The sequence below is a fragment of the Exophiala bonariae genome, assembly GCF_035927105.1.
Source record: "Exophiala bonariae strain CCFEE 5792 chromosome Unknown scaffold_1, whole genome shotgun sequence".
NCBI lineage: Eukaryota > Fungi > Ascomycota > Eurotiomycetes > Chaetothyriales > Herpotrichiellaceae > Exophiala > Exophiala bonariae.
Genome location: NW_027042476.1, coordinates 2,867,229 through 2,893,494, shown reverse-complemented (window position 1 = coordinate 2,893,494; position 26,266 = coordinate 2,867,229). Strand labels below are relative to the sequence as shown.

The following is a 26,266-nucleotide window of genomic DNA, read 5'->3' as shown; positions in this document are numbered from 1 at the left end:
TCAAGGTAGAGCTCTGCAACAGAAGCGATTGTAGAGAGGGAATGGTGCAGATATTTTATAGCCAGCGATCGGGATCATGACTTTGAGCCCCGTTCCACACGATTCCCACATTTGATAAGAGTCAAGCAAGATATGTTGACTTGTATGCTCCATCTTCTTTACATTTGATCACGGCGCATAAGTCCGCTCAACGGCAAACCACATCGGGTGTTGTAGTATCAGCGAAGGTGGTATAAAATCCGGGGTGATAAAGAACATTTGACTTTCTGGGGATTGTATCCTCGGATGATCTCAGGAATCCCACAGCCGATGGAAGAGAAGCCGAGCCCACCTTCATTGGCTCTGTCGGCAAAAGTGGATGCTTTCAAGATTGTCCATCTGCACCATTTTGTTCAAGTAGTCGGTTGGGATTCTTCATCGATATGATCAACATCGATCCGGCCATTGCTCATCAGTCTTCAATAGCGTATTGAATTCTGGGCGGCGTCTTGTTTTGTTGAACAAGAAACTGTCAAAGACGACAGACGTGTTCCAGAACTTAGAAATGCACAATCCCGATTTCCTGCTTATTCAATTAGGTGAGGAGATCGAGTAGAAATGAACGACCCTGCTGTAAGCTCTTCCCATGTCTAGGCGACTAGCAGTCGTGTATGTTCCTCCTGGTCGTATTCGAGGAATATCGTTTCCGGTGCACAGGTACCGCTGAGCAAAGTGGGAGGAAGTCCTAGATTGGAGAAGAGTACACCTGCTTTACGAACCTGGGCCGTAACCCAATCTCTATGGATTGGGTCTCGGACCTTCATCAAGGCCACAGTGAGTGGCCAAGAATAGCGGTATATCTGTTGGGGTATCTCAAGCATGGACTTGTAGGCAATGGCCAAGAGTTCTGCGAGAGACTCCTCAAGCCATGGCGGGTAGGGATCCCCACCATCCAAGCAGGTGTATAAAACTCTCAAGGCGTAGTAATCTAGACATGCATGATAGATTGTCCAGATCACCCGCCGCCCATTTGAACTCTTGACCATTTTCGCCAGTAGAAGGAGATCAGAGAAGTGCTTGCGAATGTATCAGTGGATTTCAGGTTCCGAAAATGTAGATTAGACTAAAACTCACCTCACCTGTCTCTTCGATCCTCCTCCAGAGCTCTTCCTGACTCTCCCCAACTGGTTTCCTCTGTGCTTTTGCAACACCGAACTTCCAAATTCCCAATTTTAGTTTTTGGCATACGGTCAAGAAATATAGTCCTCGGTAGTTTTCCACATCGTCTAGCAACTCTTCAAGTGGATAATCCGAGCCCCATACCTTGGGTAGACATCGACGAGCCTGTTCAAAAATCTGATCATAAGCGATTGGCGATTTTTCTGGAGCGCCTAATAAATCTAGCGAAAGATGACCACCCCCATTCATGTTGCCCAGCGCTAGTATGACATCGTTATGGCTGTGTATCTGTTAGCCTTGATTGAAGAGCATTTATCTCACTTACGCAATGAATAGCAATAGCTGTTGTGCAGCTGGTGGTAGGTTGTCTTGTTTTTGAGCCACATCTCCATTCACATATCGCTGCAGGAATGATCGAATACCTTTCAAGTGTACGTGAGAGGCATTGACAATCTCAGGATCGTAGAGTCCTACGTGAAGAATCAAGAACCACATTGAAAATAGTGCTTCAATATCGTCAGATTGGGATTGAGTTCCTGATAGGCGATCCAAGATCGAAGAAAGATCTTGAAGTGCCAAGTGCAAATGATTCATGGCAGCATCTTTCAATTGACGTATCCTGGTGAGACTCTCTAGGGTGGGAGTTGTTTCCTGGAATTTCAGGAGTTCTAGAAAACGCAATTCCATTGAAGCAAGTGCGATGAAAGACCTCATGACCCCTGCTTCACGACTTGCTATCCGCGAGTGAACGTAGGAAAGCATGCTCCATTGCCAAGGTTTCCCGAAGCGAAGCACCATCAAAGATTCTGGCACATACATAAAAGCCTGCGATTCTTGCTCGTTCAACATGATGGAATTTGCGAGAGGTAGATGAGATGCTGGAAGACGTAATCGCGAACCATCATGTGAATGTCCAGAATGTATCTCATTGGCTTGATCTATGCTCGGCGAGGTCGTTTCCCGTGTGGATTGTACCTGAAGGACGTCACGGGCAACTGCTGGTGATGCCGTGCAATTTTTTTGCGATTTGGGAGCTGCACTAGCCAATGCTACTGGACTTCGAGAAGTTGGTGAAACAGTCGCATTGCGATTTGCAATAGATGTTGCGCGGGCTCTCTGGACAGGCTGACTCCAGTCACATCGATACTTGCCCTGCACACATCGAGAGCAGAGTGGTTTTTGTTCATCACACTTCACCTTGCGAGTACGGCAAGTTGTACAGCCTTACGAGATTCAGCCGAGGAACATATTAAGATGGTGGATCTTCATACCATGTCTCGAGCGGGGGCCGTGCCGACCAGATTGACCATCTACAGCCATGTCACATCCTGAGAACGATGATATTCCTGATTCGTTGGATCGGGTACTATCCTCAGATGGTGATACACCTCGAAGGAGGAACGTTGAGGTTGCCATCCATGCGGGGTTGCCGTCCGAAAGATAAGCTCCTCTTAGATGCGGAAGAATACCGTGAACTGTGAAGATCAGCTCGGCAACTATGGATGGTGTGTGGATATTCTAATTGGTCGACTCGGCAAAACTTGTCCTCTCAGCATTTGGAGACCATATCAAAACTCACCTATCGGACAACCAAGGAAAAGAGTACTTGACGGCAGGTGCAGGTACTGTAAAGTAGAGATGTGGATCATCCCGACATATAAGCTTTGCGTAATCCCCAGACCATCGTGTTAGATTAATGCGCTTTTATCATTAGAGGTTCCTCAGCAAAAGTCCACGATATTCAACATGTCACCAGCTCGGCTTTCTGAAGATTTGACCACAGAGAAGCTGTGCAAACAGGTAGTACGCTCAATAGAGGATCATGAACCTGAGCTCTTCGCTATTAATAAACATGTAAGTCAAAATATGTTGATAATCGCCTTTTCAGATTTGACTCTAATCATAGATCCACGATCACCCTGAAATACGGTTTGAGGAGGTTCAGGCCCATGATGGAATCTGTGACCTGCTGGAAACGATGGGTTACTCGGTGGAACGACATGCGTATGGACTCAGCACTTCGTTCGAGGCTGAGTACGGCACTGGCGGACGGGTTGTGGTATTCAATGCTGAGTACGATGCTCTCCCAGGTATAGGGCACGCTTGTGGTCACAATCTCATCGCGACAAGCTCGATCGCATCCTTCATCGCGGTTGCAGAGGCCATTCGGGACAGTCGAATCAGTGGAAGAGTGAGATTGTTGGGAACGCCAGCCGAAGAATCAGGGGGAGGAAAGATCAAATTGATCCAGGCAGGAGCTTACCAGGGGATTGATGCATGCATGATGTCCCATCCCGGACCCGCCTCATCAAAGAGTGACGATGGCAAGCTCACTCTAGATGGGACATCAGCCACAACTTCTCTCGCTCGAAAAAAGGTAAATGTTACTTTCAAGGGTCAGAATGCTCACGCTGGACTCAATCCTTGGGACGGAACGAACGCGCTTGATGCAGTAGTGGCTAGCTATGTCAATATCTCTTTACTGAGACAGCAAACGCAGCAGACAGCACGGATTCATGGCGTCATCCGGAATGGGGGAATGGAGCCGAATCTGATTCCTGACGAAGCTAGCCTAGAGTATTTTATTCGGGATACCAGTGCAGTCAGCGTGAACAGTATGGCCAAGATGATTGAGGCTTGCTTCAATGCAGGTGCACAAGCAACAGGCTGTAGCCTGGAATGTGTCTGGGACGAGTCAGTTGCACCTAAGTCTTAAGCTTCTTGCATATGTGGGCTGACCTGAGAACAGTGAATGCGATTATAAGGATCTGAGACCGAACATGACAATAGCTAGATCTTTTACCCAGCACATGTCAAACATTGGGAGGAAGTACCTGGTAGATGGTCGGAGCTTACCCATGGGGGCATCTACCGACATGGGTATGCCCATTGAACTCCTGCCACAGGCTAGGAACTGACTTATGAACAGGTAATGTGTGTTACGAAGTCCCGAGCTTTCATGGCTCCTTCAGTGTTGGTCCAGAAATACCGGGCGCAAGTCCACATAACCCGGAATTTGCAACAGCTGCTGGAACCAAATCTGCTTTCTTATTAGCGATGGACTGTGCCAAGGGAATGGCAATGACAGCGTATGATATTCTCGCAAATGATGCAATTGCAGCAGAGGTATGGGAAGAGTTCAGGCAGGAGTTCAAGCAATAATCGCAATGCCGCTTGTAAGCTGAATGAAGAAACAACTGGGATGATTCTGGGGCGCGTAGTTGTTTCACGGGCGTCGCCTGCATTCATAGCCACCCCTGATATTCATGTATCAATTGGACACTGGGAATGTTTGAATGCGCAAATTGAGGCCTTCGAATTGCATATTGTACGGTGGACTGTTGAAGCACCTTTGTATGTCTCTAAGATCCACTGTACTTGTTTGTCACGTGTCACGATTTTTCGGGGCTCCAACTTTGCTTGCGGCCGAACAGGCTTCAGGCTTCTAGGAGGGAGACTTTCTCAACATCTTCAAATCTCTTCCTCTTTACGACTGGTCGCAGTTGGCGATCGCAAGCAGTCGGTTGATGCAACTGTTTCGAACGGCGGCGCGCCGTCAAGCGAGATTCGCTGCCGTTGGACGAACTTGGTATCGAAGAGCGCAGCACGATTTCCATGGTCCACATAAGGAATACTTTCAGCACCCAGGGCAGACCCCCGTCCCAGATGCCACACCCTATGTCCTTCCACGACCGATCCCAGTTATCCAAGGTTCCGCTGGACCCTCGCGGATCGTTCGCGCTGCAAGATCAGTCTCGTGGGCCATTCTCTTCTACGTATTGGGTACCGCGGCAGGTACAGCCTTGATAACATGGCAATACTTGCAACCACCTTTCGAACAGGGATCACCGGAGGATGAAGAGATGATCGAAGAGATTCTTGATACCCTAGAAACACATCCGCTTGTTGAGTCACTCCGAGAAGAGCAATGGATCGAGGATAATCGCTACGCGAGTCAACTCAGAGGCATAGGGCCCGGTCTCCACCTCGTTTGGGAGCGGCTTACGGGCACCCAAGGTATCACCGCCAAAGCTTTTAGGCATCCTTCCCAAGAATGCACGATGTTGGTGTTCTTTCTAGGCTTCGGTATGGAAGGCTGGCCTGATGTGGTAGGTTCACAATGGCGACGGTACATCAAGTCTGGCACTGACCATGAATAGATACATGGAGGCATCCTCACGACGTTACTGCAGGAAGGCGTGGACCAGCATATCCATAATTTCTATGCACACGAAGGCACCGCACAAGAACAGGTCATCAGCGTTGATTTCAAAAAGCCTGTTCGGCCAGGGGAGATCTATGCTATACTCGTCCCACCTGGAGCGACGGAGACCAATCCCACACCCGGACAGAAGGTTGTTCAGCTGGTACCGATCTTGATGCATATGGAAGCAGCTCCACGAGTTCGTTCAAGCTTTGATGCAACTTCCAATCAAGACCAGCATGTAATTGACGTCCGAACTCCTGGAGCTGTTGATACCACGCATGCGGTAGGCACTACACAGGTGCGACTTCTTGTCGACAATCAGCACGCTGAGCTCGACCAAAAGGATGGCGATAGCCCTTGAAGCTGTGACCTAATCCGACGTTTCTCGCTTGTCACTGAACCGAGCCACCAAACAACGTGGTCTTCGACTTGACTCATTCAGAACTCGATTTTTTGAACTTTGGTTCGGAACATCCGCAAGCACGACTGGGACCAGGGAGTCAGATCCTTGCACACGATCTGCACTGATTTATCCCGCAGCTTTTACTGGGTGGTGCAGAGCCACGCCGCGTGGTCAGTTCGGAACTCTTCGCCTCTTAGCCACCCAGACCCTACATGTTCAACTCGCTATTCTGTTGCGGTCCTACATGTTTGCGGGGTCCCTACAGGACAGAATAAGAATCTCACCAGTCAAAACGATCTGGCCGTCCAGCGGGCCGCGGTTCGGTCATGACTTTGGAATTTGCAGATACAGGGCAGCGCGGGAAACGATGATTGGGTATAACTTCGGTCTCTAGCGCTGATGTTTTGAGTCCAGAATGCAAGGGCACGAGTCAATGTGGTCGACAAAACTCCCGCCTGGACCAGGCTATCGGGCTCCCCACAAATCAAGCATGGGATGGAGATTGATGGCATGATCTCGAGAGAAGTGAATTTGCGGGGTCAAACATGGCCTGCAGTCTTTTAACCGATTATGGCTTTCGCACAAAGGTGTTGGCTGCAGGCAATTATCGGTAATCGGCCGGGTATGCCCAGAGAAACCCTCGTGGCTGCATGAAAAGTACCGAGGGAACAGTGAGGTTTCCGCCAGATTGGGCTGGTCTGAGGATCATGCGAAGGATATCTCGAAGTCTTTTCGGGTCTATTGGACAGGCCGGAGCAGGCACCCTATTTGGCACCCTGCCGACACCCTGTAAAGTTTTTGCACAGACACTAGTGTTATTCAACTGTCATCAAGACCATTTTGATTTCGATTGCATTGCCACAAAGGACTTAGAACAGCGATTGTGATATCCCAGTAGGCCTAAGCGCTTGGGCACCTCTCGCCTCTCAAGTCGGAGATTCGTGAACCCGAAGTTCGACCACAAGCAATGGTGATGAGGGGAGATGTTACTGCGGGAAGAAACTCAGGGACGCGGCTCTTTCAGAGGAAAACAAGGTTCCCTTGGATTAAACGTTGCGTGCGATCACTGGTGGCGGCTTCTCGTATGTATCATCATAGTGAACGTGGTCGAGGGAGGGATGGTGGCTCCCATGGCACCGGCACGTTCAGGATCCGACCACACAATAATGCTCTGCCCATGATTGACACCCGTACGGAACAGTCGGTCGCGTTATCAACGAGGGCGAAAACCTCGTACGATGGTACGAGTAGGATTCTCCAATATTACCTTGGATTTCTCCAGCTTTGCGGGCCGCAATGCGGAGGGGGTGGTGTGCTTTCTCCTTCTCCAGGATTTTTGACTCGCTTGCTTGGGGCCAAGCAATGCCTAAGAATGGTCCCCCAAGCCCGGAAATGTTTCTGAGTCAGGCGGCCTTCGCGCACGGATAGTCCAGTAGTCCAGTACTTTTAGCTGGGTAACTAAGTACTTGGTACTTAATTCGATGCGCCTGGTGAAACCGGTTGACACTTCAGAGCAGGTCATAGTCCTGCCTTGCTCTCCTCCTGTGAACCCTTTGATAAGGCAGACAGTCCTGAACAAATTATCAAGAGCCGTTCACATCTATCCAAAACTGTCCTTAGGTTTGGGATGTTACATTGCATTCCTGACGGTTGCCCAAGTTGGTCACTGGTGGCAGCAATACCAAGGAAGACTCCCACCCAGAAAGCCGAGTCAGCTAGGGTGTGAGCCCCCCTCTTTTCTAACCTTGTCTGGAGGAAGATATCCCTTAGATTCGCTTAGCTTTGGTGCTTAGGCTTGCCTAGATGGGGACCCCTCGAGCCTGGAGGGAGGGTCCAATTCTCGAAATGTTTGAGCTTTGAATCATGCGTCCTACCTTTGCGTCCAGACTCCATATTCGAGGCCTTTGTTGATTAACTATGATGAGTTTCGTTGATTGCTGCATCTCCGGATATGACATTAGCGCTCAAATGATGAAATTTAATGAGAACCCTGGTGGTTTTTCGTCACTCGTGATGTCAGGTCAAAAGCCGTAGTTGGAGAGCGGACGAGGTACCTGGCTCGAGATAGGGAATAAGCGAAGGCCAACCAAACAAAATGAAGCCGCATCGATTCGTGGAGAGGAGAAAGGCCACTCGTTGGTCTTCTCCTGTGGTACTCAGTGGCGGCTCCCACATAATCACAACACAGTTGGTTAGATACCTCCCACATTAACTTGAACCTCGAAGCTAGAGCCTGAGATTCGTCTGGGCAATCCTCTATTTGTCGTTGCGTTGTCATAGCCTGCGTAGTTCAATTCCCCGGTCAGTGCTGGGACGTGATGGATCATCCTCCCATTCGACGGTTGGGTTCCAGGGAGGAATATGTCAAAGGTTAGTGGGTGCAGAACACATATGGTCGCCACCTGCTAGACACATCCTCCCGCCTCTCCATCTCCATCAACCTTCCAGACAACCCCATGTTTCTCCACGCGATCCACAAGGACAATCAACATTTTGCCTACCAGCCCTCCTCCTAGGCCATTGTCCGCCCTCATCCGGACTCGTGCCTCCACTTATTTCTCGAGGTTGAGGTCCATGGAGTGCATTCCAGCCATGCTTGTCTCTGGCCTTAGCACTCCAATAAACCTTGATCGTCGCCGAAATGCGCCCCTTCCACGGAACCAGACCGTAATTCCATGCATCTTGGTTGCAAAGGCTTCTCCAGACCAGACGAAACGCCTTCGATCAGGACTTGAGATAGCTCCCAGTACTCAGTAGTATTCGTAGATCTTGAGACCGAGGCTCATACCCTTGTGATCAACCGAGTCGGACATCCTGACTGTTAATTCTGCTTTCGTCTACATCAATCCCCAATTTCCCATTTCATCCTTTGCTCCCACCTCTTTTCTTCTCCTCTCCCATATCCTGATATTGACTCTCCCTGACACACATCTGGAGGGGTTTGAACTTTCTTCTTGAGAGCCTTCATAGTTCCCTTTTACTTACCGCTCGTCATGGCGACCACTCATCCAACCACCGAGCCCGCGGCGAATAGTTCCAGTGACAGTATGCAAACTCCTAGTAGTACCCAAAAAGATGCTACCGACCACGTCGAGCAGGTCCACACCAACGAGAGGGTTCCTGGTCATCCTGGTTACTATGAGAAGGATGGTCTGCGAACATATGGCGATGATGAAGATCACGACCACGAGCCTCCTGTAAGCCTGCCTGTAGCTGTCTTTTTCCTGCTCCAGAGCCCATACTGATCTTTCAAAGATGTCCGGAAAGCGAATTTTGGCGCTGGTAGCACAGGCTTTCTTGTGGACTGGTTCTCAAATTCCAGTGTACATCCTCGGTGGTGTTCCACCATATATCTATGCCGATATTGGTGGTGTTGATCGCTGGATTTGGTTCGTCTTGGCCTATCTTCTGGCCCTTGCTGCCATCTGCCCCTTCGTTGGATCAATTTCCGATCTTGTCGGGCGACGATGGGTCGCGTTGTCCGGTTCCTTTCTTCTGGTCATCGCCATGATCATCTGTGGCGTTGCTAAAAATATGAATGTCTTCATCGGTAAGCTACGACTCCAAACAGAAGCCTCATGGAGTACCTGATCTGACAACTTCCGAATCTAGTTGGCATGACCATCTCTGGTGTTGGTGCTGGTATCTGCGAGCTCACTTCACTGGCTGTCACTGCTGAGCTCGCTCCCACCCGCTCACGTGGCAAGTATGTGGCCGTCTTGGTGTTTACTATCGTTCCATTCTGCCCATCCGTGTTGTGGGCTCAATTGATCGCCAGCCACGCTGGATGGCGTTATTGCTGTCTCCTCTGCGGTATCTGGGCCGCAATCGGCTTCTTCGGCACCATGTTTTTCTACTTCCCACCACCTCGACCAAACTCCCGTGGTTTGAGCAGGAAAGAAATCATTGGCGAGATCGATTTCGTTGGGGGCTTGCTCAGCATTACAGGCATGATTGTTTTCCTTGCTGGCCTGCAATGGGGTGGATACCAATACCCTTGGGGATCTGCTCACGTCCTTGCTCCTCTCATCATCGGCGGTGCTCTCCTGTTCGTCGCATTCCCAATCTGGGAGATCAAGTTCGCCAAGTTCCCCATGTTCCCATCTCGCATGAAGAAGGAGGCCCGGACTCTCACACTCACTTTGATCATTACGGCAATTTCTGGCGCCAACTTTTTTTCAGTCATCATGTTCTGGCCAACGCAAGCATTCAATGTTTATGGCCATGATCCAGTTGGCGTCGGCATTCGAGGTATCCCCATTGGTTTCAGCATTCTCGCCGGAGCTTGTATCGTGTTGTGGCTTTTGTCCGTCTTCCGGGGCCACAACCGAGAACTTCTGGTCATTTCCTCCGTCCTCATGACTGCAGGCTGTGGTGCTCTTGCAATTGCAGACCGTGATAACCTTCACATGCTTTGGGGACTCTTGGTTCTTGCCGGAATTGGCATTGGTGGAATCGTTGTTCCCGCTTCGATCATCACCACCATCATTTGCCCCGACGACATTATCGCGACAGTGACAGCTCTAACCCTGTCCATTCGTGTCATCGGTGGATGCATTGGTTATACAGGTGCCGAGTTCTCCTTTCTGGAGCTCCAGAATGCTTGTGCTGACGTTTTGCAGTATACTACAATGTCTTTGTGAACAAGTTCGTACCGAACGCCACCAAGTATATCGGCGGCACGATGGCGTTGCAACTCAACATCACAAACGTCACGTATATCACCCATGCCATCGAGTACACGGCTGCCAGCTTGTTGCCAGCTCTCAAGACCATTCCAGGTATTGCCGGAAATGAGACCGCATATGAGATGGTTGTACTGGCAGGCCAAGTCGCATATGCTGAGAGTTATAAATATGTGTACCTGACCAGCATTGCATTCGGAGGCATCAGTATCATTGCTGCTTTCTTCCTCGGAAATATCGACAAATATATGGATGAGCACGTCGCTGTGGTCATGCATTAGGTTGACGAATTCCAGAGAAAATAATTTTGGCTCGGTTCTTGGCACTGCTATTGTGCAGCAGATCCTTGATCGAAGGATGATTATGATGAATAGGTGATAAGTTGAGTATATAATTGCTTCGATAATCATATCGTGGCTCGAAATCAATGCATATATACTATGCAGCCTCATTGAACCATCTCCTGTGTGCCAGGGATACCTGAATCTCTTTGTCCGAGGTCATCTGGAGCGTTCTTGATAACGTCATCGCAGAGACCTGACGATGATTGACCATGGCTGTGGTGCGGAACAGTGGTCCAGCCTTGCGGTATGGTTCTCGGGGTTTCGGGCCTAACGACCGTGAGGAAGATTTGTCTATCTCAAACGACTACCTAGAAGAGACGTCGAGCAATTGATGCAGTATATATGAGTCTCAGGGAGCCAGGTAAAGTTGAGAGAAATTCCTAGAGTGGCCAGGAATGTTGTGAAAATGCGGTGGGGTTGACACCTCTATATTCTTCTCCCATCGAGTAGGGCTGCAGGGATACTGATATCTGCACCTGCCAACTTGACAACTTGACACCATGTTCCAGGACGCCATTGGACATAAGGGGAACGCCCTTTCGTACTTTCGTACCTTAGACTTCTCGAGTATCGTCAGGCAGCACAGACAAAGGTTGGAGTCGGGGGCCAGATTCGTCTTGACACGAGTACGAGATACGGACGGCATACTTGTAATCTCATTGGATCTTAGGTCTCGGGCGTTGAGCACCCTCACGTTATGTTCGGTATTGTATCTGTTCTTGGCATAATGTCCGTTGAAGACCATGCAGGCTTCGAGTCCTCTGCCGTGCGATCATGACGAGTTTGCGAAGGTCAGAACAGTGGTTTCTCTGTCGCTGAAGTGAAGTCGATGACTATGGTAGGTTCATTTGGCTCTTAAGGCTTCCCCAGTCATTATTTAGTATTCACCCTGACTCGAAAGTGATCCACACGGGGCGGTCCAACAATCCGGCCGAGGTAGAGCACTTGTGTAAGATATTTAAGCCACAAGGCTACCTAGGACCCTCTTCAGGTAAAGCAATTGGATCAAGAGGCCTCGGTATACCTTGAACCCTGGTTTGAGTATCGATTCGGAGTTATCAAGATATGAGGTCTGTTCCTATTACGGATGTCAATATCACTTAGTTCGAAGTTAGTCACTTCGGCCGGATGGGTGTGAATGGCCAGCCAGGCGAAAAACATGGAGCAAATGAAATGTCAGATCAGGGACCCAAACAACTAATTTAGTTCCTTTGTCGAGGGGCGTCGGGAGGAATAGTAATCAAGTGACTTTATGTTCTTAGCTCTAGACCTTCAAAGCATCCAAGTCCATGTACCCGTTCCCGAGGAGAACTTAAGCACCACACTACCGTACAACTCTCGTTCGATAGTTCTATGGGCACTTTGGTGTACTAAATAGTTCACACCACTTACGGATTCTCTTATAACTTTCAATGGCCAATCCGCAGTATCATCTTAACAACGTAGGATATTACATTGGAGTTATCTAAAATCGTCTATTTTAGGCTGTAGAAAGTACAGCGTCCAACATAATATTGTCATGAATGACATTACGGGACTGTGCGCCTCCATGGAATTTCGTATGTTCGCAGACAGGCTGTGTGTTTCTGGCGGCACACTCAAGACGATGGACCTCAAGGAGGCACCATGTACAATAACCAAGAAGTGACAGACCACTTACTAACTACTACGCCCTCAAGAGGAGTTCTAGAGTTCCATGGTGCCAAGTCCACTCATTTCCAGCTCAGTGAGATCTTTGAGCCTAGCGTCCTCCAAGATCTTATCATCTGCAGCATTTATCTTTGCAATGGTGTCCGAATCAGCGTCGGGGAACCAGAGCCGTGCGCTGCCATATGAGATACACAACTCCTCTCCATTCTTGATATCCCGGAGGGCGCTGTAAACAATGACTGCGGTCTCGGTGTTCCGCTTCCAACCAACGTTCTGCTGAAGTGTCGAGTGGTTGAACATGCTGCCGAGGCCTAGAGCGATAGCTTGCGTTGTTCCACGGCTTGTTGGCGAGGGCCAGTAACTATTGGAAACAAGATCAATTGCTAGCCGGAAAGTGGCAAGGGCTGTGTAGAAACGGGTCCTGCATTACTTACTACGTATAATGCTGCAGAACCGTATGCCGGGTATATTTCTCGACTTCATCTTCAGTGAAGATCAAGACTGGACTTATATCCAAGATGGTTCCACTTGAAATGTCCTGAGTTGCAAAGACTCCACGCCCTACGAGGCAATCGAACCAGAGTTAGTATCCTTTCAAGAATGATGTACATTACGACGACGGATATTATGATCAGGCTTCGTGCTGAAAAGCGTTTGACGGTCTCTGCTTCTTTACGTAAGGGGAAATGTTCAAAAGCGCTTGATATCAATACTCAGCTTTCTCAAGGATTCCATACTACCTTTAGGGGTGTTCATAACAAGGACCAAGCCAGTGGCCCGGGTCAGTGCTTGATGTTCATCGGCGACTTCCTCCTTGTCGTTCTCCGTCATCAATCACGTGGCAGCCGCCGCCGCTAATCGAGTCTATTGTTTCAATCGTTTATGCTGGAGATGACGCGATTCAGCACAAAGGCTTCGAAAGTGCGGTTGAAGGTTGTGCAAAATCCAAAAGAAAGTGTGAAAGGCACTCCTTGCTAATTTTGGCGGCGGTTAAGAAATATGACGTCATCCTTAATAAACCCACCACCACCCATATCTTCTTCGAGCCTTTGCACACCTCTAGTGCTGCTCACTTCATCTTATTTTAACGTCGAGTAAGGACCCAGCTCAGGGCGCAATCGATAAGACAAACTACGGGATCCTGGTAAGAAAGCTTGCATTATTACTAACCACATCTCTATTTCCACGTAGACTGCCGTATCTGACTGTGCGGCATTTTTGATTCCATTGCCGAGGGTGGCCGCTGTCGAGCCTCTGACCTCCATCTTCGATATCTGCTGTTCCGCCAACTTCCGCAATGCCATGGGCTGATAGTGATGCCACAGCCTTCTACGGCCGGAGCCTTGCCAATGAAGTCGAATTGGTGACGCATTTCAGGTCCTGTGAATGGTGGTAAGGAGGCTTTCGGCTTGCTTATCCTGTCCACCCCGGATTTATGCTGATCGAGGGGTTGACAATATGTCGTCGTTACGATTACGCTGATGATGGACAGCGTGGCTCTGCTTATACGAACAGATGCAATTTGCGTCATTGAGGGTTTTTTGGTCCTACTACCGCTCTTAACACTGTGCCCTGGAACGCATAAGTAGTGGCTCTTTATCTCTTCGTGCTGAGGCTTGTCCTTCAGCATTCGATATCAATTACGACTTAAGCAAGAGTAATATCTTTTACAGTTCATTCCACAAACAAGCTCCGTCAATCCATCAATCCAGCAGGTTACTGTATTGTATTGACATACCCTGAACATTCCGATCCAGTCCATATCAAGCCTACTCATATAATGGCTGAATTTTTCAACGGTATGGCAATCGACCAACCAGCAGGTACTGCCCGGCACAACTCCCACGCCGCCGACTCATGGCTGGAGCCCTGGCTCATCAAGCACGTCTCCTTCTATCGCAAACACATGACTAAGGACGGAAAAGCCGAGTCGCACGCGACAAGACGACACAGCGTGGTCTCCGAGGCTCTGAAATCAAGGGAGAACTCCGTTGCCGAACCTGCACCAGCGGCTCTTGCTGCGGCTAACCTTGCTTTGGAGCAGGCAGGACCTACTGCCGCAGTGCCCTCCCCCGTCGAAGAGCCTCGTGAGAGTGAGGAGCAAGAAGCTCAGATCGCCGCACGTATTGCCTCTGATGAAGGTGCCCAAGAAAAGGACAAGCCTGCTCATAGCTGGCGGAGGAGCATTGGCTGGATGCCTCACCCATAGATGACGCTCATCTTCAAAGTGACATATCAACAACCTAGTGGAGCGTTTGTACTCATATTGCACCATTCACCGATCTTGTTACCGAACAAAGCTGGGCTGGTTGGAGCAGTATACTTGGGGGACTCGAAAAGGACAACTTGCCGTTCATGCACTGTGTCAACACCTTCTAACTCTGCGTTTGCATTTCCTGTACAACATATTCATATACCCATCATTAGCATCATGCAATACTTTTCGAATTAAACATCATGACCTTTCTTTGTCGTACTAAAGTGATAATTACGCGGTGACCAATATCAAGGAAAAACCACCTGCACATCCGAGTCTGATGGCTTAAGTCGGACTTCTTATTATATGAAGACATAAATAGATGACAAGTCACAAGGCATTCGATTCTTGTCGAGGGGTTTGGGATCCGGTTTTGGATTAATATTAATATTTGGTGGCGGGATGGAGCTAGAATCGTGAAATATTTTGAAGTGATATATACCATCGCTGTAGTGTTTAGCTACAACAGCCGGTTTCCCGGTAGTTTGAAGGAACCTAATATATCTTTAGAGCTAGTAACGAATACTTTAGTGAATCTACTTATCGAGGTGGAGGGAACTTTGAGAATATATTGTATCTAGCTAGGCTAATGAGGATACAATATTCTATGACTATCTGTAATTTATTAGCGACGAGGTGAGACGTCGTGTTTGTACCTGTACGATTATACTGCTACATACATATAAGCATATTTGACTGAGTAGCAAATGAAAGGAGTTAGAAGATGGTTGGATTCGTCAGAGGCAGAAGAAGCGATGGAGTTGATGGGAGTATTGAAATCATCTGTGGTGTGGTGCATATTGGCCGCGGAGTTTGGCGTACCAGCCTCTTGTTCGCTTCTCTGCTGAACCAGATATCCGATGGAGATCATGGGGTTGAGTGCACCGCCAGGAGTAGAGCCAGAAGCAGAAGTACCAGTGGCGCCGGGAGTAAGGATGTCCTAGGCAATCCTCGCAGAGGTGGTTAAAGAAGATAGCCTCGGGGAAGGGGTTGAGGTGGTGGCCGAATCTGCAGGTCGCTTACGCGGAATAGTAGAGGTTTGTGGACGTGTGCCAGCTGATCTCTTCATCCACTGCTCACGATGTTCATCTTCGACACGCGTAGTAGCTCCGGTGATAACACTGCGGAAGCTGAGTATTTGGGAGAACCATGTTATGGCTATGGTCCAAGGAAGAATTCGAGCGGATACTTGCCATCAAACCTTTCGAGAAGCTCGTCTTGGTGATCTATGATGGATCCGTGGATGAGTTTCTGTCCCACGCGTTCGTCTCTCAAAGATTAGTAGCCCGTCTCTACCCCAAGGATGAGGCGGTCAATTGTACCTTCCTTAATAAGACGTCTCCAGTTGACGAGAGATTCGTCCTCTTGCTTCTTGTACGGCATCTGAGCATTCTTGTTGCCGTAACGAAGACCGCAGACTGAACCATCGGAAGGTGTGTTCATCACGGACCGATCGATTCGAGGGAGATCCTTTGCACTTCTACGGCGAGCGTCGTAGATCTTGAGGCGAAAATTGTATCCAGTAGGATCCCCAATCTGTCTAAACGTCCTCACGCCTACGCCGTGTGGGCTGGTTTCTCAATTTTGGTTCGATCTAAGTACGACATAGAGATCGCAGGAACTAATGGGAGACTCGGGCGAGTCCAGCGGATACGGCGATCCCCTCAGAGCATCGTAGCGTGGAGGATCTCTGGGAGACTCTTGCCGTCCTTGAAGAGCGCATGGCCTACGCCATGGGCGATTAGAAGAGGAACGAGGTACAAGGTGTGGAGATATGTGCCCTCTTAGGAGGCGGAAACGGAGCTGGAGCGTTGGAACGACATAACACGCTGAGTGCGATGTTCCTGCGAGAACCTGATACGATTTAGTTAAGAAGAAGATATAGTTTGGAGAGCAGGACACTCTTACCTTTTGCCCTTCTCATATTTGATGACCACCATAGCCACAACGTTATTGATAGTCTCTTCATCATCCTCCAGCGATAGTTGAATATACTTAAACTTCATGAAATATCTACTGAGCTATCCTCACCGTGGTCTCGGACGACTGCTTGTAACGTCGACGGTGATGCCGCTTGTCTCCAAGCTTCTGCCGTTTCGGGACCCTGAAGACGCCGCTGTCGTGACTAGTTAGAGCTGGCTCTGGTGTTCACTGGGTGGTATCAGAGTTAGAAATCCTCGACAACCGATCACGGCTTGGACGGCAATGTTTAACTCCAGACAGACAATGTGAACATCAAGGGTATCTGGCAAGCAGGTCGGGAATTACAATGATATGAGAACCGTTCAGTGTTAGTAGACCAGCACAGGTGGGTGAGGGACACTGGACGCATCTGGGACATAGAACATCTTCAACATCGCGGGTCGAGAAATGAGAGAAACAGATGAAGTGGAAACATGAAAGCGATTTCGGAGGTTTGATATTGTTCGTGGATATGACAGCCAGAGAAGAACGCCTCAATTTTTTTGGTGCCAATTCATCATGCAGGTCCCGTCTTCAAGCTATATGCAAAGTGTGTAATGTTTTTGCGTCGCTCTGGGGAATCTAAAACCATTTGAATCACCACACACATGCCGAGTATCGTTTGTGTCTTTGGAAAAAAACGCTTTGATCGATGAAGAAATTCCCACCATTCAATTCATCATTTCCCGCTCACATCCCCAAGTCGGAAGCGTGTTTCGTCGTCCTCCTAGAGGGAGTGTCGTCCTGCTGTACATACAGTCCTTGATGGTTCTGCTCAACACCACATGCAAGGATTGCTTGGCTTATGAGGTTGGGTTGGGGTTCATCTGGAGCGAAAAATGTAAGGCTTTGATCGATAATATGATGATGTTGATAGTCCATACCTTTCTCTTGCCACCGGTCAGTGTGACGTTGACGAATCGTCGTGTGTAGGTTATTCTCTTCTTCGCTCGGCCCTTGGGGGTCTTCTTCTTCTCTTGAGGCTCAACCTATTGATTTCATCTTTGTGAGTAATTTTCTTGTACTGATATTCGTCCGTCTCCAAGTATATCGATCGACTCGTTGTTAATTCGAAAGGAACTGCGCATGTGCGGCGTCCCAGGAGGTTTCCAATGCTCACCTTGGGGGTCTGAGACTTGACTTTGCCAGCACGGGCGAGGGAGCCGTGCACTTTACCCATGATTGCGATGGAGATTCAGTTGTCGATGAAACTGAGCGTGGTGAGGTGAAGAAGGAAGTTGATGGTCGTTGGGTGGTGATGGCGAGGCGAGGTCCTGGAGAAACTTGTAAGAGTCAGAGTTGGTGGGTGCCAAGAGCGGGCAAATTCGTCATGTGACGAAAGGGATTAAGTCCGCAAAGTCCGGATATGAAGATGGCTTGGGAGCGATTCCAAGCGCTCGAATTTTGGCTGAGTTCTCAAATGATTAAAGGGAAGCAGGAGACTCTGTCTCTGTCTCTCGCGGGCATCAAGTGATCTTCGTGAGGCTCTATTATCTAATCTAGAGATGGTCTACTAAAGCATTTCATCCACCATGCACGCTTTGGACGCTTCAAACCCTCTCCAAATGATCGCTACAAGAACACATGACTCTTTTACTTTGCCTCATCAACTTCATCCTTGGTTGGGAGATCAATGGCTCTATAGAGGAGAATCAAGGCGGAAGCACTTTCACCACCACCAGATAGAGTCATGATTCTTTCCGGTTCCACCTCGCTGACTTTCTCATCATTGAACCACCACCATTTGCCATCCTCCTCTTTCCGCTTGCCACCAGGTGCTTTTGGGTCATCAACAATCTTGGCCGGTTTCTTGACAAAACTGGTGTAGTGTCCGCTGTCTGCACTTGCTCCTTGATGGGTGATGACTCCTGTCAGCTCATATAGACCCGACTTGTTGGCCCCCTCATCTGTAGCAAGTTTCGGATCAATCACGGAAAAAAGTTCCTGTTTAGCTTGCTTGATAGACTGTGCACGTTCTGCTTCATACTCAGCATCGGTCTTGTAGACATCCAAGTCACCACCTTCGGGGACTTTGTCTTTGGACTCTTTCTTCTCCGACTGCTCCCTCAACTTCGCAATTGGTGCTGCTTCTACCTTGTTTGCTTCGTCATGCTTTCGGTCTTGTTCCTGTTTGTGGGCCAATTTCTGTCGCTTCCTTGCGCGTTCGATGTCTTGCTCGTCTTTTCGAATGTCTCGAATCTTATCACGGACAGGAATCAGTCGGCTTTTCAACTCATCTGTGCAGAATTCCACAACATCCAGCTCGTCGGGAAAAGTGACCTTGCGCATGATCTTGGCTTTCTTGTTGATGTCCTTTTTCCAATTGAAGCGCACGAAATGGACAGTGAGATACTGAGGGAGCCGGGTGATTTTGGATGTCTTTGTATAAATGGCGTCGCGACCTAGTGTAGGAGAGTGCTTCTCGATTTCCTCAGTCAAACCAGCCAATATACCGTCGCGAAGGTGATTGGTGGTAATGTTGATGTGACAGTCAAGTTTGAGAAATGAATCATCTGTTTCAACGGCTGGTTCGTTTTCTGAGGCTTCGGTGGGTGGTGCAAGTGTGGAATGAAGAGAACCTGCCATATATCGATCAATGAATGCAATATTCTTCTCGGCGTCGGTTGTCTTCTCCGAGATCTTGAGATTCTGTCGGAGCAAGTGAAGGATCTGTGACCAGGCCTCTTCGGCATCCTGTTGTGCATAACCGTGACCGTTCTTGGCTTTTTGGGCGAATTGAGGGTATGCACTTCGGAGGGCGTTCAAGAACATGACGGGTGGGAAACCTTCCTGGGTTTCAGACATCCTCTTGTAGAGGTCACGCAGTTGAGCAGTCAAATCGTTGGCACCACTTAAGCCATCAAGACCGAACCGACTGAGGTCCTGGAGACTACTCCCTGCTGAGGGACCGGGCTTGTATACCTTTAAGGAATCTTGCATTTCAGGGATGCTCCGTAATACCTGGAGAGTGGAATTCAAATAGCAAGTATTGCCCAAGTTCTCAAGCCCAGCAGGTGTTGCACCTTCTTGAGCAGCGGCTTCAGCCTCAGTCATGTCCTCGACGAATTTCGGCTTTTCTTTCGGGGCGAGCAGAACACTGCCTTCAGATGAGGCGGATCCAAGCATGGTGAACAGTTGACCGGGTTTGGCATTGAGTTTGGAGAGATCTGTATCATCCTTGAGCTTTCCGCCTTTGATCAAGAGTGACTGGCGGTCGGGTTCAACACCCGTCAAGGAGAAGAGCTGATATTTGAGGATTTCGCCTGTGGCGGTAGGGTCAAGGTCAACATCATACTTTTTGCCCTGGTGCTTGACGATAACTGACAACTGTTAGCGACGAACGAACGATTTCGGAGTGGAAGTTGAGCGATCGAGACTTACTTGGAATGGTTGCCATGTTGTCGAGAAAGGTGGAAGAAGGTTGAGGACTAGGCAAAGAGGATGAGGTTTTGGTAAAGATAAATGCTTTGAAATGGCTGCATGGAGGGAGGCGAAGAGAGACACACGTGTAAATAGACCGCAGGCCCTGTCCCGCGGCCAGGCACTTTTCGAGGTACGAATCGGCTGCCAAGACAGACGTCAGCATCAGTGCTTCACGGGCTGGCACCTGAAGTACATCTTCTCACTTTGGCTCAAATGCAAAGTGGGTGGCTTCATTGTTACCATAACCATACCGTTCAATGCTAGATGGTTGCTATATGGTTGACCTCAGCCAAACTCCAGCGAGGCCACGAAGAAAGTCCACGGTGTTCGAATAAGTGTAAATTATGCAAATCGTTAGCACATCTCTATGAACATCCCATGCCCAAGTAGTCTCGCACGCTTGATGTAGTATACCACAATCCATTCATCCAATCCGTCTCCGTTTCATACCTTCTCCCTTCTGTGGCCCTACTGAATGAGAGCCTTTGGGAAGACACTCAGCCTCGCACCTCAGCCTTATCTGAGTTTTGTTCAATTGCCAAGCAGTCACGTGGAAGGTGACACTAATCTGGAATTGGAAGAGGAAGGTGCCAGTCGTGAGCCTGAGGATGACATCTCCACCTGCATCCAGGTGCCACTGCCAGGGCTGTCCAGTCCAGCGCTTGCCTGTTGTGTCCTGCGGCCTTCGCGGCTTCCCCTCCACTGTCATATTCATGTTCATAGATTCACTGCGCAAACAATAAATCCCCCCAGAACTTGATGGTGTCGACTCTAGTAGAGGACTAGGCCGCCGAGAATCAGTCTTTAGTCCCATCCACGCTCCAAACGCATACCTCTTTCAAATTCCCAAAGATCAAACTCATCTCGCTTCCATGAGTCGGTAGAATATCCATCCCACCATTCCCGCAACCTTGCCCTGACCGGACTCACGATATTGAAAATGGTTCGCATGCCCACCTCGGAGCTCTCATAGTTTGGCATGATGCTGATGAACCGCCTTAGTCACAATCTCTTCGTCCTTACCTGCAATGTGTGCGATCCTCACTGACCGCTGCGCTCTCCCTCTCCAATTTTGCGTCTCAGGCTTCAGAGCGACACAATGTTCCAGAAATAGAAGCAGCCAGCTCTCCAGAAGTCCTTTTGAATCCCCTCACAGTCGCCCGCAATGAGAACGAGAAGGTTCTGATAGAGCCAAGTATTAACAGCGTCAGAGTCAGCATAAGAATCAAACAAGCCGATGAGATTGAAAACATCCTGGTTCACAAATTTACTCGCTTTTTGACACAAAGAGCCGAATCTTTCTTTATTCTGAGACGGAAACCTGTCAAGGTATGCCTCGTGTCTATCCCGTTCCGGTCATAGAGCAGTCCAGTTGACGTCCTCCAGGGTTATGACATCTCTTTCCTGATCACGAACACCCACACAGAAGAAATGCTCAAGCACAAGTTGGTGGATTTCATTATTCAGTTCATGGAGGAAGTCGACAAGGAAATCTCGGAGATGAAGCTATTTGTATGTATATTGGATCCCACATCTTCGCCTTGACTAACTCCATACCCAGTTGAATGCAAGGGCTCGGTTCGTGGCTGAATCTTTCTTGACTCCGGTATGTTTATCGAGATTCCGTCCAAGAGGAAGCCTGACTTATTCACCCTTTAAAAGTTCGACTAGATATATGGGCTCGGTCTCGAAAGCGCCCTGTATGTCTCCTCGTATGCATCGCAGCTAGACAAAGTCATGTCAGTGATTATTGCTTCGTGGCACTTTGTTTCTGGGCCTGTTGGAGGACTCTCGTCTTGAAGGTCATGTGACCAAGCCACCTGCCAACAACCCAGGTGTTTTGAATAGCCCAAGCGTCGATAATGATGCATTGCTGTTCGAGAGCGGTGCTAATAGAAGAAAGAGAATTCACAGAATCATTCCAAGCAATAGCATTGCAGCATTGCTGTAATGGTTTCAAGTGAGCTTCTCCTCAGAAGGGACAACCCTTCGGAAGGACATTGATTCTGATGCATCAAATCGGCACGCTGCGCATGATAGAAAATGCGACGCAACTAAAGGGTTTTGCAGTTTTAGTTCTTGACCTCGATGGCGTGGGCGGCCGCTCTTGGTCAGTTTCCAACGAACAATCTTGTGCCTGGCGGACGGGTCATCACAGCTTTGGATCTTCGCTCACAGACTTGGACAGAAACTGCCTCAATTCTCCTTACTATTCACCCACAGTTTGGCCTGTTTTCCAGGCTCAACTACCACCGAGAGTTAAGTGAAAGGTCTTTAAGCGTCTTCCCAGCCTTGGAACAGCTGCTTTACTTTTGCCAACTCCGACCGTCCGCAAGTCCTTGCGGGATCTCAGAAGCACACATAGTCTTCGACCTGGAGCCTCTTCCCTTTGCTCGTCACTTTCACGTCGCTTGACATATCGACCTTCTTTATCTTGCCACTCCACTGGATCTTGACATCTCTTCTCTTCTCTCCTCTTCTCCTCACCCTCAACCGCCTCATCTTCCACACTTCCACCTTCTTTTCTTTTATCAACTTAACTCCTCTTCAGTCCTCTATCCTTTCTCTTTCAAGTGTCATTTGCTCATCATGTCGTGGGAGCCGTACAGTGGTCCTGGAGGGCCCGACTTCCAGTCCTTCTATCGTCCTGCAACTCGTCGTACCGAGAGAGGCACTCAAAGATCCGTTCCTTACACTTGGAGAGGTCCTTTCATGAATCCCTTCACAAATCTTCGTCAACAGACCCCAAACCCTCCTGCGCCTGTTGCCACTCCTGATCCCATTCTCTACCAGCAACAACGCTTTGTCCCACCAGGTCCTCACACTGAAGGCTTCGTCACAGGCATGGACTTGGAATCACCCACAATCCCATTTGGTCCAGGATCAAAACCACCCATTGTCGATGTTGTCAAGCTCATTGGCCCTAGCAATTTTGGTGTCATCAGAATCAAGAATGTAAGTTTATCTCTCAATCGATCTGACACCTGGGATTCTTCGATCTCTTACCCTCCTACTGCTCACTTTGACCCTTTCCGCTATGCACCCACTCCTGCTCAGCGGATCTTTGGCCCCATGCCCAATGTTCACAAGTCAAGATCTGTGACATAAACATGGACTGTGGGTGAGGAAGACGCGTACACAGGATATTGTTGACCGAAAAGCTGTACAACATGTTCACTTCAGACATTCGAGCAAATGTCACAATGACATCAACTAATCGTGTCTGTTACAGATTCCCTATGGCATCACCATGGCTGAGGTTCAACAGTTTATCCTGAAACATGTTACTCTAGAAGACCTGGTTCAGCCCCACCGTGACGGTTTTCCATTCCACATCATCATGGAGCGTTCTACCGGTAAGACCATGGACGCATTCATCGAAGTTCAAACCCCAAAGATTGCGGAGGAGGCTGTTGAGCGAAACTTCAAGGGTATGAAGTTCTCAAGACTCGGGCAGCGACATGTCAATCTCGAGCTCAGCACCCAGGCGCAGCTTCTCCAAGAGCTGTTCCCCCGTGCGCGCAGCATCCAATGGGATCCTCAAAATGGCGGCCACCCCTATCTGGTTCAAACCAACGATCCATACACCTCTGGCTTCAATGGCTTGTTTACTCAAGAGGAGATGAATGGTATGATTCGCCATGCAGAGGCTCCAAACCGAGTAAGTACTCCAACCTGTCGTGGTATGCCGATACTTATCCGACCTTGCAGTCTCCATTCGCCACACGCAGTCAACAACGTCCCTATGAATCAATGATCAGTACTTTGTACAAGGTAAGCAACATCAACATCAATGACTCACCTGGGCTAACAGTTTTCTCAGTTCCCTTGGTATGCCAATCGTCTTTACAGCATGAGAGAGAGAGATTGTGTCTATTCATGCTTGAAGAGACAGCTTCAAGTTCTTGTTGTTCGAGCGGATCCCATGAAGCAGGAGCGCCGTGAAGTCGGTCTTGACAACAAATTGCTCATGGATCTTATCTTCGCTGGCATGAATTGTCCCGCTTTCTCACTGCGCCAGAAGTACGACATCGTCGTCACCTCTGAGGGACTCGGCAGTGGTGTCTATCTCAGTCAATATGCAAAGTGCTGGCCTTTCCAATGCCTTGCACCTGAGTCAGCTGCAATGACTGATCAAGATATTGGCATGTGGCTCAATGTCATTCAATACGGCTTTCATGCTCTGATTCGCGAATGTGGAGGTATCGATTTCGTTGGGATAGAGCCTTATGCGGGAATTGAGCTCGTGGAGGACTACGTCGTTGTTCGTGCGACTGATCATGGTTTGGAACTCACACGCGACATGTTTTCGGCGGTCGAAGAGGAAATCCTGGATGAAGCATTGGTCTTGGGTTGGCCTATTTATTTGGCTCAATCTGGACTTGGTGTTGATGGTCCGGGCCCTGCCCTTACCTACAATACGCACGACTACCCCGGGTCTGAAACCAATGGCATGAATGGACAAGGCGGTCGTATCAGCACTGCCCGTCAGAGCTCTGGTACTTCTGATGTCAAAGGCAAAGCCAGAGAAGAGACCTCGACCGCTTTTCAAAACACCTTCCAGGCTCAGTCAGTTCCAGACACCCCTACCCGAATCAACCACGCTGTTTCTATTCGTCGACCTGATGGTACAGCTCTCAAACTTGAATCCAACAACTTCCTTGGTGCGGCGTCGGCTCCTGTTGGCGGTAATGATGCTCTTCGTGGTTCAAACAATAAAGCCAGTGTCAGTGGTGCTGCCACCGGATCTCCTCAACATCGTGCAAGCTACAGCGACGGCCATGAACGTAATTTGTCCGCTGCCTCATCGAGCCACAATAACCAGGCCACGCCTCCCAAGTTGACTTCAGGGCATTACGCATCCAAGTCTACCAGCGCTTCTCCTACCCGTCGCGGTCTGCGTCGCATGTCTGGTACCAATATCAGCCCTATCAGAGGTGGTGCTTCGATTGCATCCTATCATATCAGTTCAAACAACATCGGCATGTCTTCATCTTCACGCGATGCCAGTTTTGTTAGCATGTTGGAGAAGACAGGCGCAAACAATCCTTTCAACACTGTCGGATTGAGTCGTTCTCAATCCCATGGCAACTCGCTGTCCAAGTCTAGCGAGGACCTTGACCAGCCCGCTCTTGCAGATTCCCGCAATGGTTCAGTTCCTTCTGCAGCTCCTTTGGTTGACGTGTTTGGTGGAAGTGGTGGTGAGCGTTCCGATGCTTCATCCTTTGATCCTGGTCCAGTTGGAAGTGGTCTTCGTTCAACTTCTGCAAACACCACTGGCACCGTTGTCCGCCGCAGCTCCAGATATGCTCCTCATGAAGAGAACACCATTGTTGAAGAAGAAAATCAAGGTCTTGTCCGTGACTTTGAGCGTGGCCTGATCTTCAATGATGACAATGTCACCCCTCGTGAGGAATAGTTCAGTCTGACTGAGTCAGGAAAACGCGTCGCAGTTTCATTCACTATGTGACCTTGATACGGTGATGACATGAACGGAACGAACATTACGATTGGCGTTGGAGTTGTTTGGAGGTACTTCTTACCTTCTTTCTGGAGATGGATGGCCAGTGGTCTGGTCAACATTGGGAAGAAAGAACTTGGAAACTCATGGGTGCTGACATCGGAATGTGCAAATGTCACAAGGGCAGATGAGATTGTCGAAATGGAGCTTTTGTGTGAGTCAGAGATCTCAGAAAAAGGAAATCGGAGTGGAAATTCAATGCCACCAGAAAGGAATTGCAAAATCGAGGTACCGTGTCTCGCAACACGAAGAGGAACGCACAACACAAACGCATCATGTATTTATTAGCACGGCATTGCGGATTGCATCGACTTATCGGATTGACAGGCCCTCGACGCCTTGAATGAAGGTTGTCATGTGTGCATACGCATGCCTAGCAGATAGCAGAATCAGTGTCCCTACGCAAAATTTTCGTGTCTGGCGTATTTCTGTGTGGTTGGTCTCCTCGTTCCTTGGACTGTCAATGCCTTTCAAACATGCGGTGTTGGGAAGAGCACAACTTCCATGTTGGCCAACTTGAAATGCTGACCCCAAAATTTTCAGGTGCCCTGGTACATACTTCCACATGAGTACCATCTATGTACCCAGAATGTAGACTCTTTCGTGCGTAAGTCCCAGGTAGTGAGTGAGTGATCGCGTGGCCACTCTGACCTCGA

At 49.0% G+C, this 26,266-nt stretch overlaps 9 protein-coding genes across 9 annotated transcripts; 5 read left to right on the top strand and 4 right to left on the bottom strand.

Moving 5' to 3' along the window:
- Positions 1-629: 629 nt before the first annotated feature.
- Positions 630-2,007, bottom strand: LTR84_001014 (uncharacterized protein; the record flags this gene model as incomplete). The annotated part of the gene is made up of 3 exons (XM_064844642.1): positions 630-1,055; positions 1,114-1,438; positions 1,484-2,007. The coding sequence occupies 3 exons, from the start codon at positions 2,005-2,007 to the stop codon at positions 630-632; spliced, it is 1,275 nt and encodes a 424-aa protein (XP_064712502.1).
- An 897-nt stretch (positions 2,008-2,904) lies between these two features.
- On the top strand, positions 2,905-5,726 carry LTR84_001013 (uncharacterized protein; the record flags this gene model as incomplete). Its single annotated transcript, XM_064844641.1, has 6 exons — positions 2,905-3,012; positions 3,065-3,852; positions 3,908-4,038; positions 4,088-4,284; positions 4,608-5,267; positions 5,319-5,726. The coding sequence occupies 6 exons, from the start codon at positions 2,905-2,907 to the stop codon at positions 5,724-5,726; spliced, it is 2,292 nt and encodes a 763-aa protein (XP_064712501.1).
- Positions 5,727-8,761: 3,035 nt separating this feature from the next.
- On the top strand, positions 8,762-10,734 carry LTR84_001012 (uncharacterized protein; the record flags this gene model as incomplete). The annotated part of the gene is made up of 4 exons (XM_064844640.1): positions 8,762-8,965; positions 9,024-9,318; positions 9,381-10,337; positions 10,391-10,734. The coding sequence occupies 4 exons, from the start codon at positions 8,762-8,764 to the stop codon at positions 10,732-10,734; spliced, it is 1,800 nt and encodes a 599-aa protein (XP_064712500.1).
- A 1,749-nt stretch (positions 10,735-12,483) lies between these two features.
- LTR84_001011 (uncharacterized protein) lies at positions 12,484-12,930 on the bottom strand (the record flags this gene model as incomplete). Its single annotated transcript, XM_064844639.1, has 2 exons — positions 12,484-12,808; positions 12,926-12,930. 2 exons carry the CDS (start codon positions 12,928-12,930, stop codon positions 12,484-12,486), a joined length of 330 nt encoding a protein of 109 aa, XP_064712499.1.
- A 1,297-nt stretch (positions 12,931-14,227) lies between these two features.
- On the top strand, positions 14,228-14,656 carry LTR84_001010 (uncharacterized protein; the record flags this gene model as incomplete). The annotated part of the gene is made up of 1 exon (XM_064844638.1): positions 14,228-14,656. One exon carries the CDS (start codon positions 14,228-14,230, stop codon positions 14,654-14,656), a length of 429 nt encoding a protein of 142 aa, XP_064712498.1.
- A 1,326-nt stretch (positions 14,657-15,982) lies between these two features.
- On the bottom strand, positions 15,983-17,846 carry LTR84_001009 (uncharacterized protein; the record flags this gene model as incomplete). The annotated part of the gene is made up of 6 exons (XM_064844637.1): positions 15,983-16,240; positions 16,504-16,558; positions 16,613-16,677; positions 16,722-16,820; positions 17,551-17,655; positions 17,787-17,846. The coding sequence occupies 6 exons, from the start codon at positions 17,844-17,846 to the stop codon at positions 15,983-15,985; spliced, it is 642 nt and encodes a 213-aa protein (XP_064712497.1).
- Positions 17,847-18,259: 413 nt separating this feature from the next.
- LTR84_001008 (uncharacterized protein) lies at positions 18,260-20,063 on the bottom strand (the record flags this gene model as incomplete). The annotated part of the gene is made up of 2 exons (XM_064844636.1): positions 18,260-19,986; positions 20,048-20,063. 2 exons carry the CDS (start codon positions 20,061-20,063, stop codon positions 18,260-18,262), a joined length of 1,743 nt encoding a protein of 580 aa, XP_064712496.1.
- Positions 20,064-20,564: 501 nt separating this feature from the next.
- ARPC4 (Actin- protein 2/3 complex subunit 4) lies at positions 20,565-21,760 on the top strand (the record flags this gene model as incomplete). The annotated part of the gene is made up of 5 exons (XM_064844635.1): positions 20,565-20,720; positions 21,092-21,418; positions 21,476-21,601; positions 21,651-21,695; positions 21,752-21,760. 5 exons carry the CDS (start codon positions 20,565-20,567, stop codon positions 21,758-21,760), a joined length of 663 nt encoding a protein of 220 aa, XP_064712495.1.
- A 918-nt stretch (positions 21,761-22,678) lies between these two features.
- Positions 22,679-25,508, top strand: LTR84_001006 (uncharacterized protein; the record flags this gene model as incomplete). Its single annotated transcript, XM_064844634.1, has 4 exons — positions 22,679-23,044; positions 23,322-23,750; positions 23,801-23,863; positions 23,913-25,508. The coding sequence occupies 4 exons, from the start codon at positions 22,679-22,681 to the stop codon at positions 25,506-25,508; spliced, it is 2,454 nt and encodes an 817-aa protein (XP_064712494.1).
- Between the last annotated feature and the right edge of the window lie 758 nt (positions 25,509-26,266).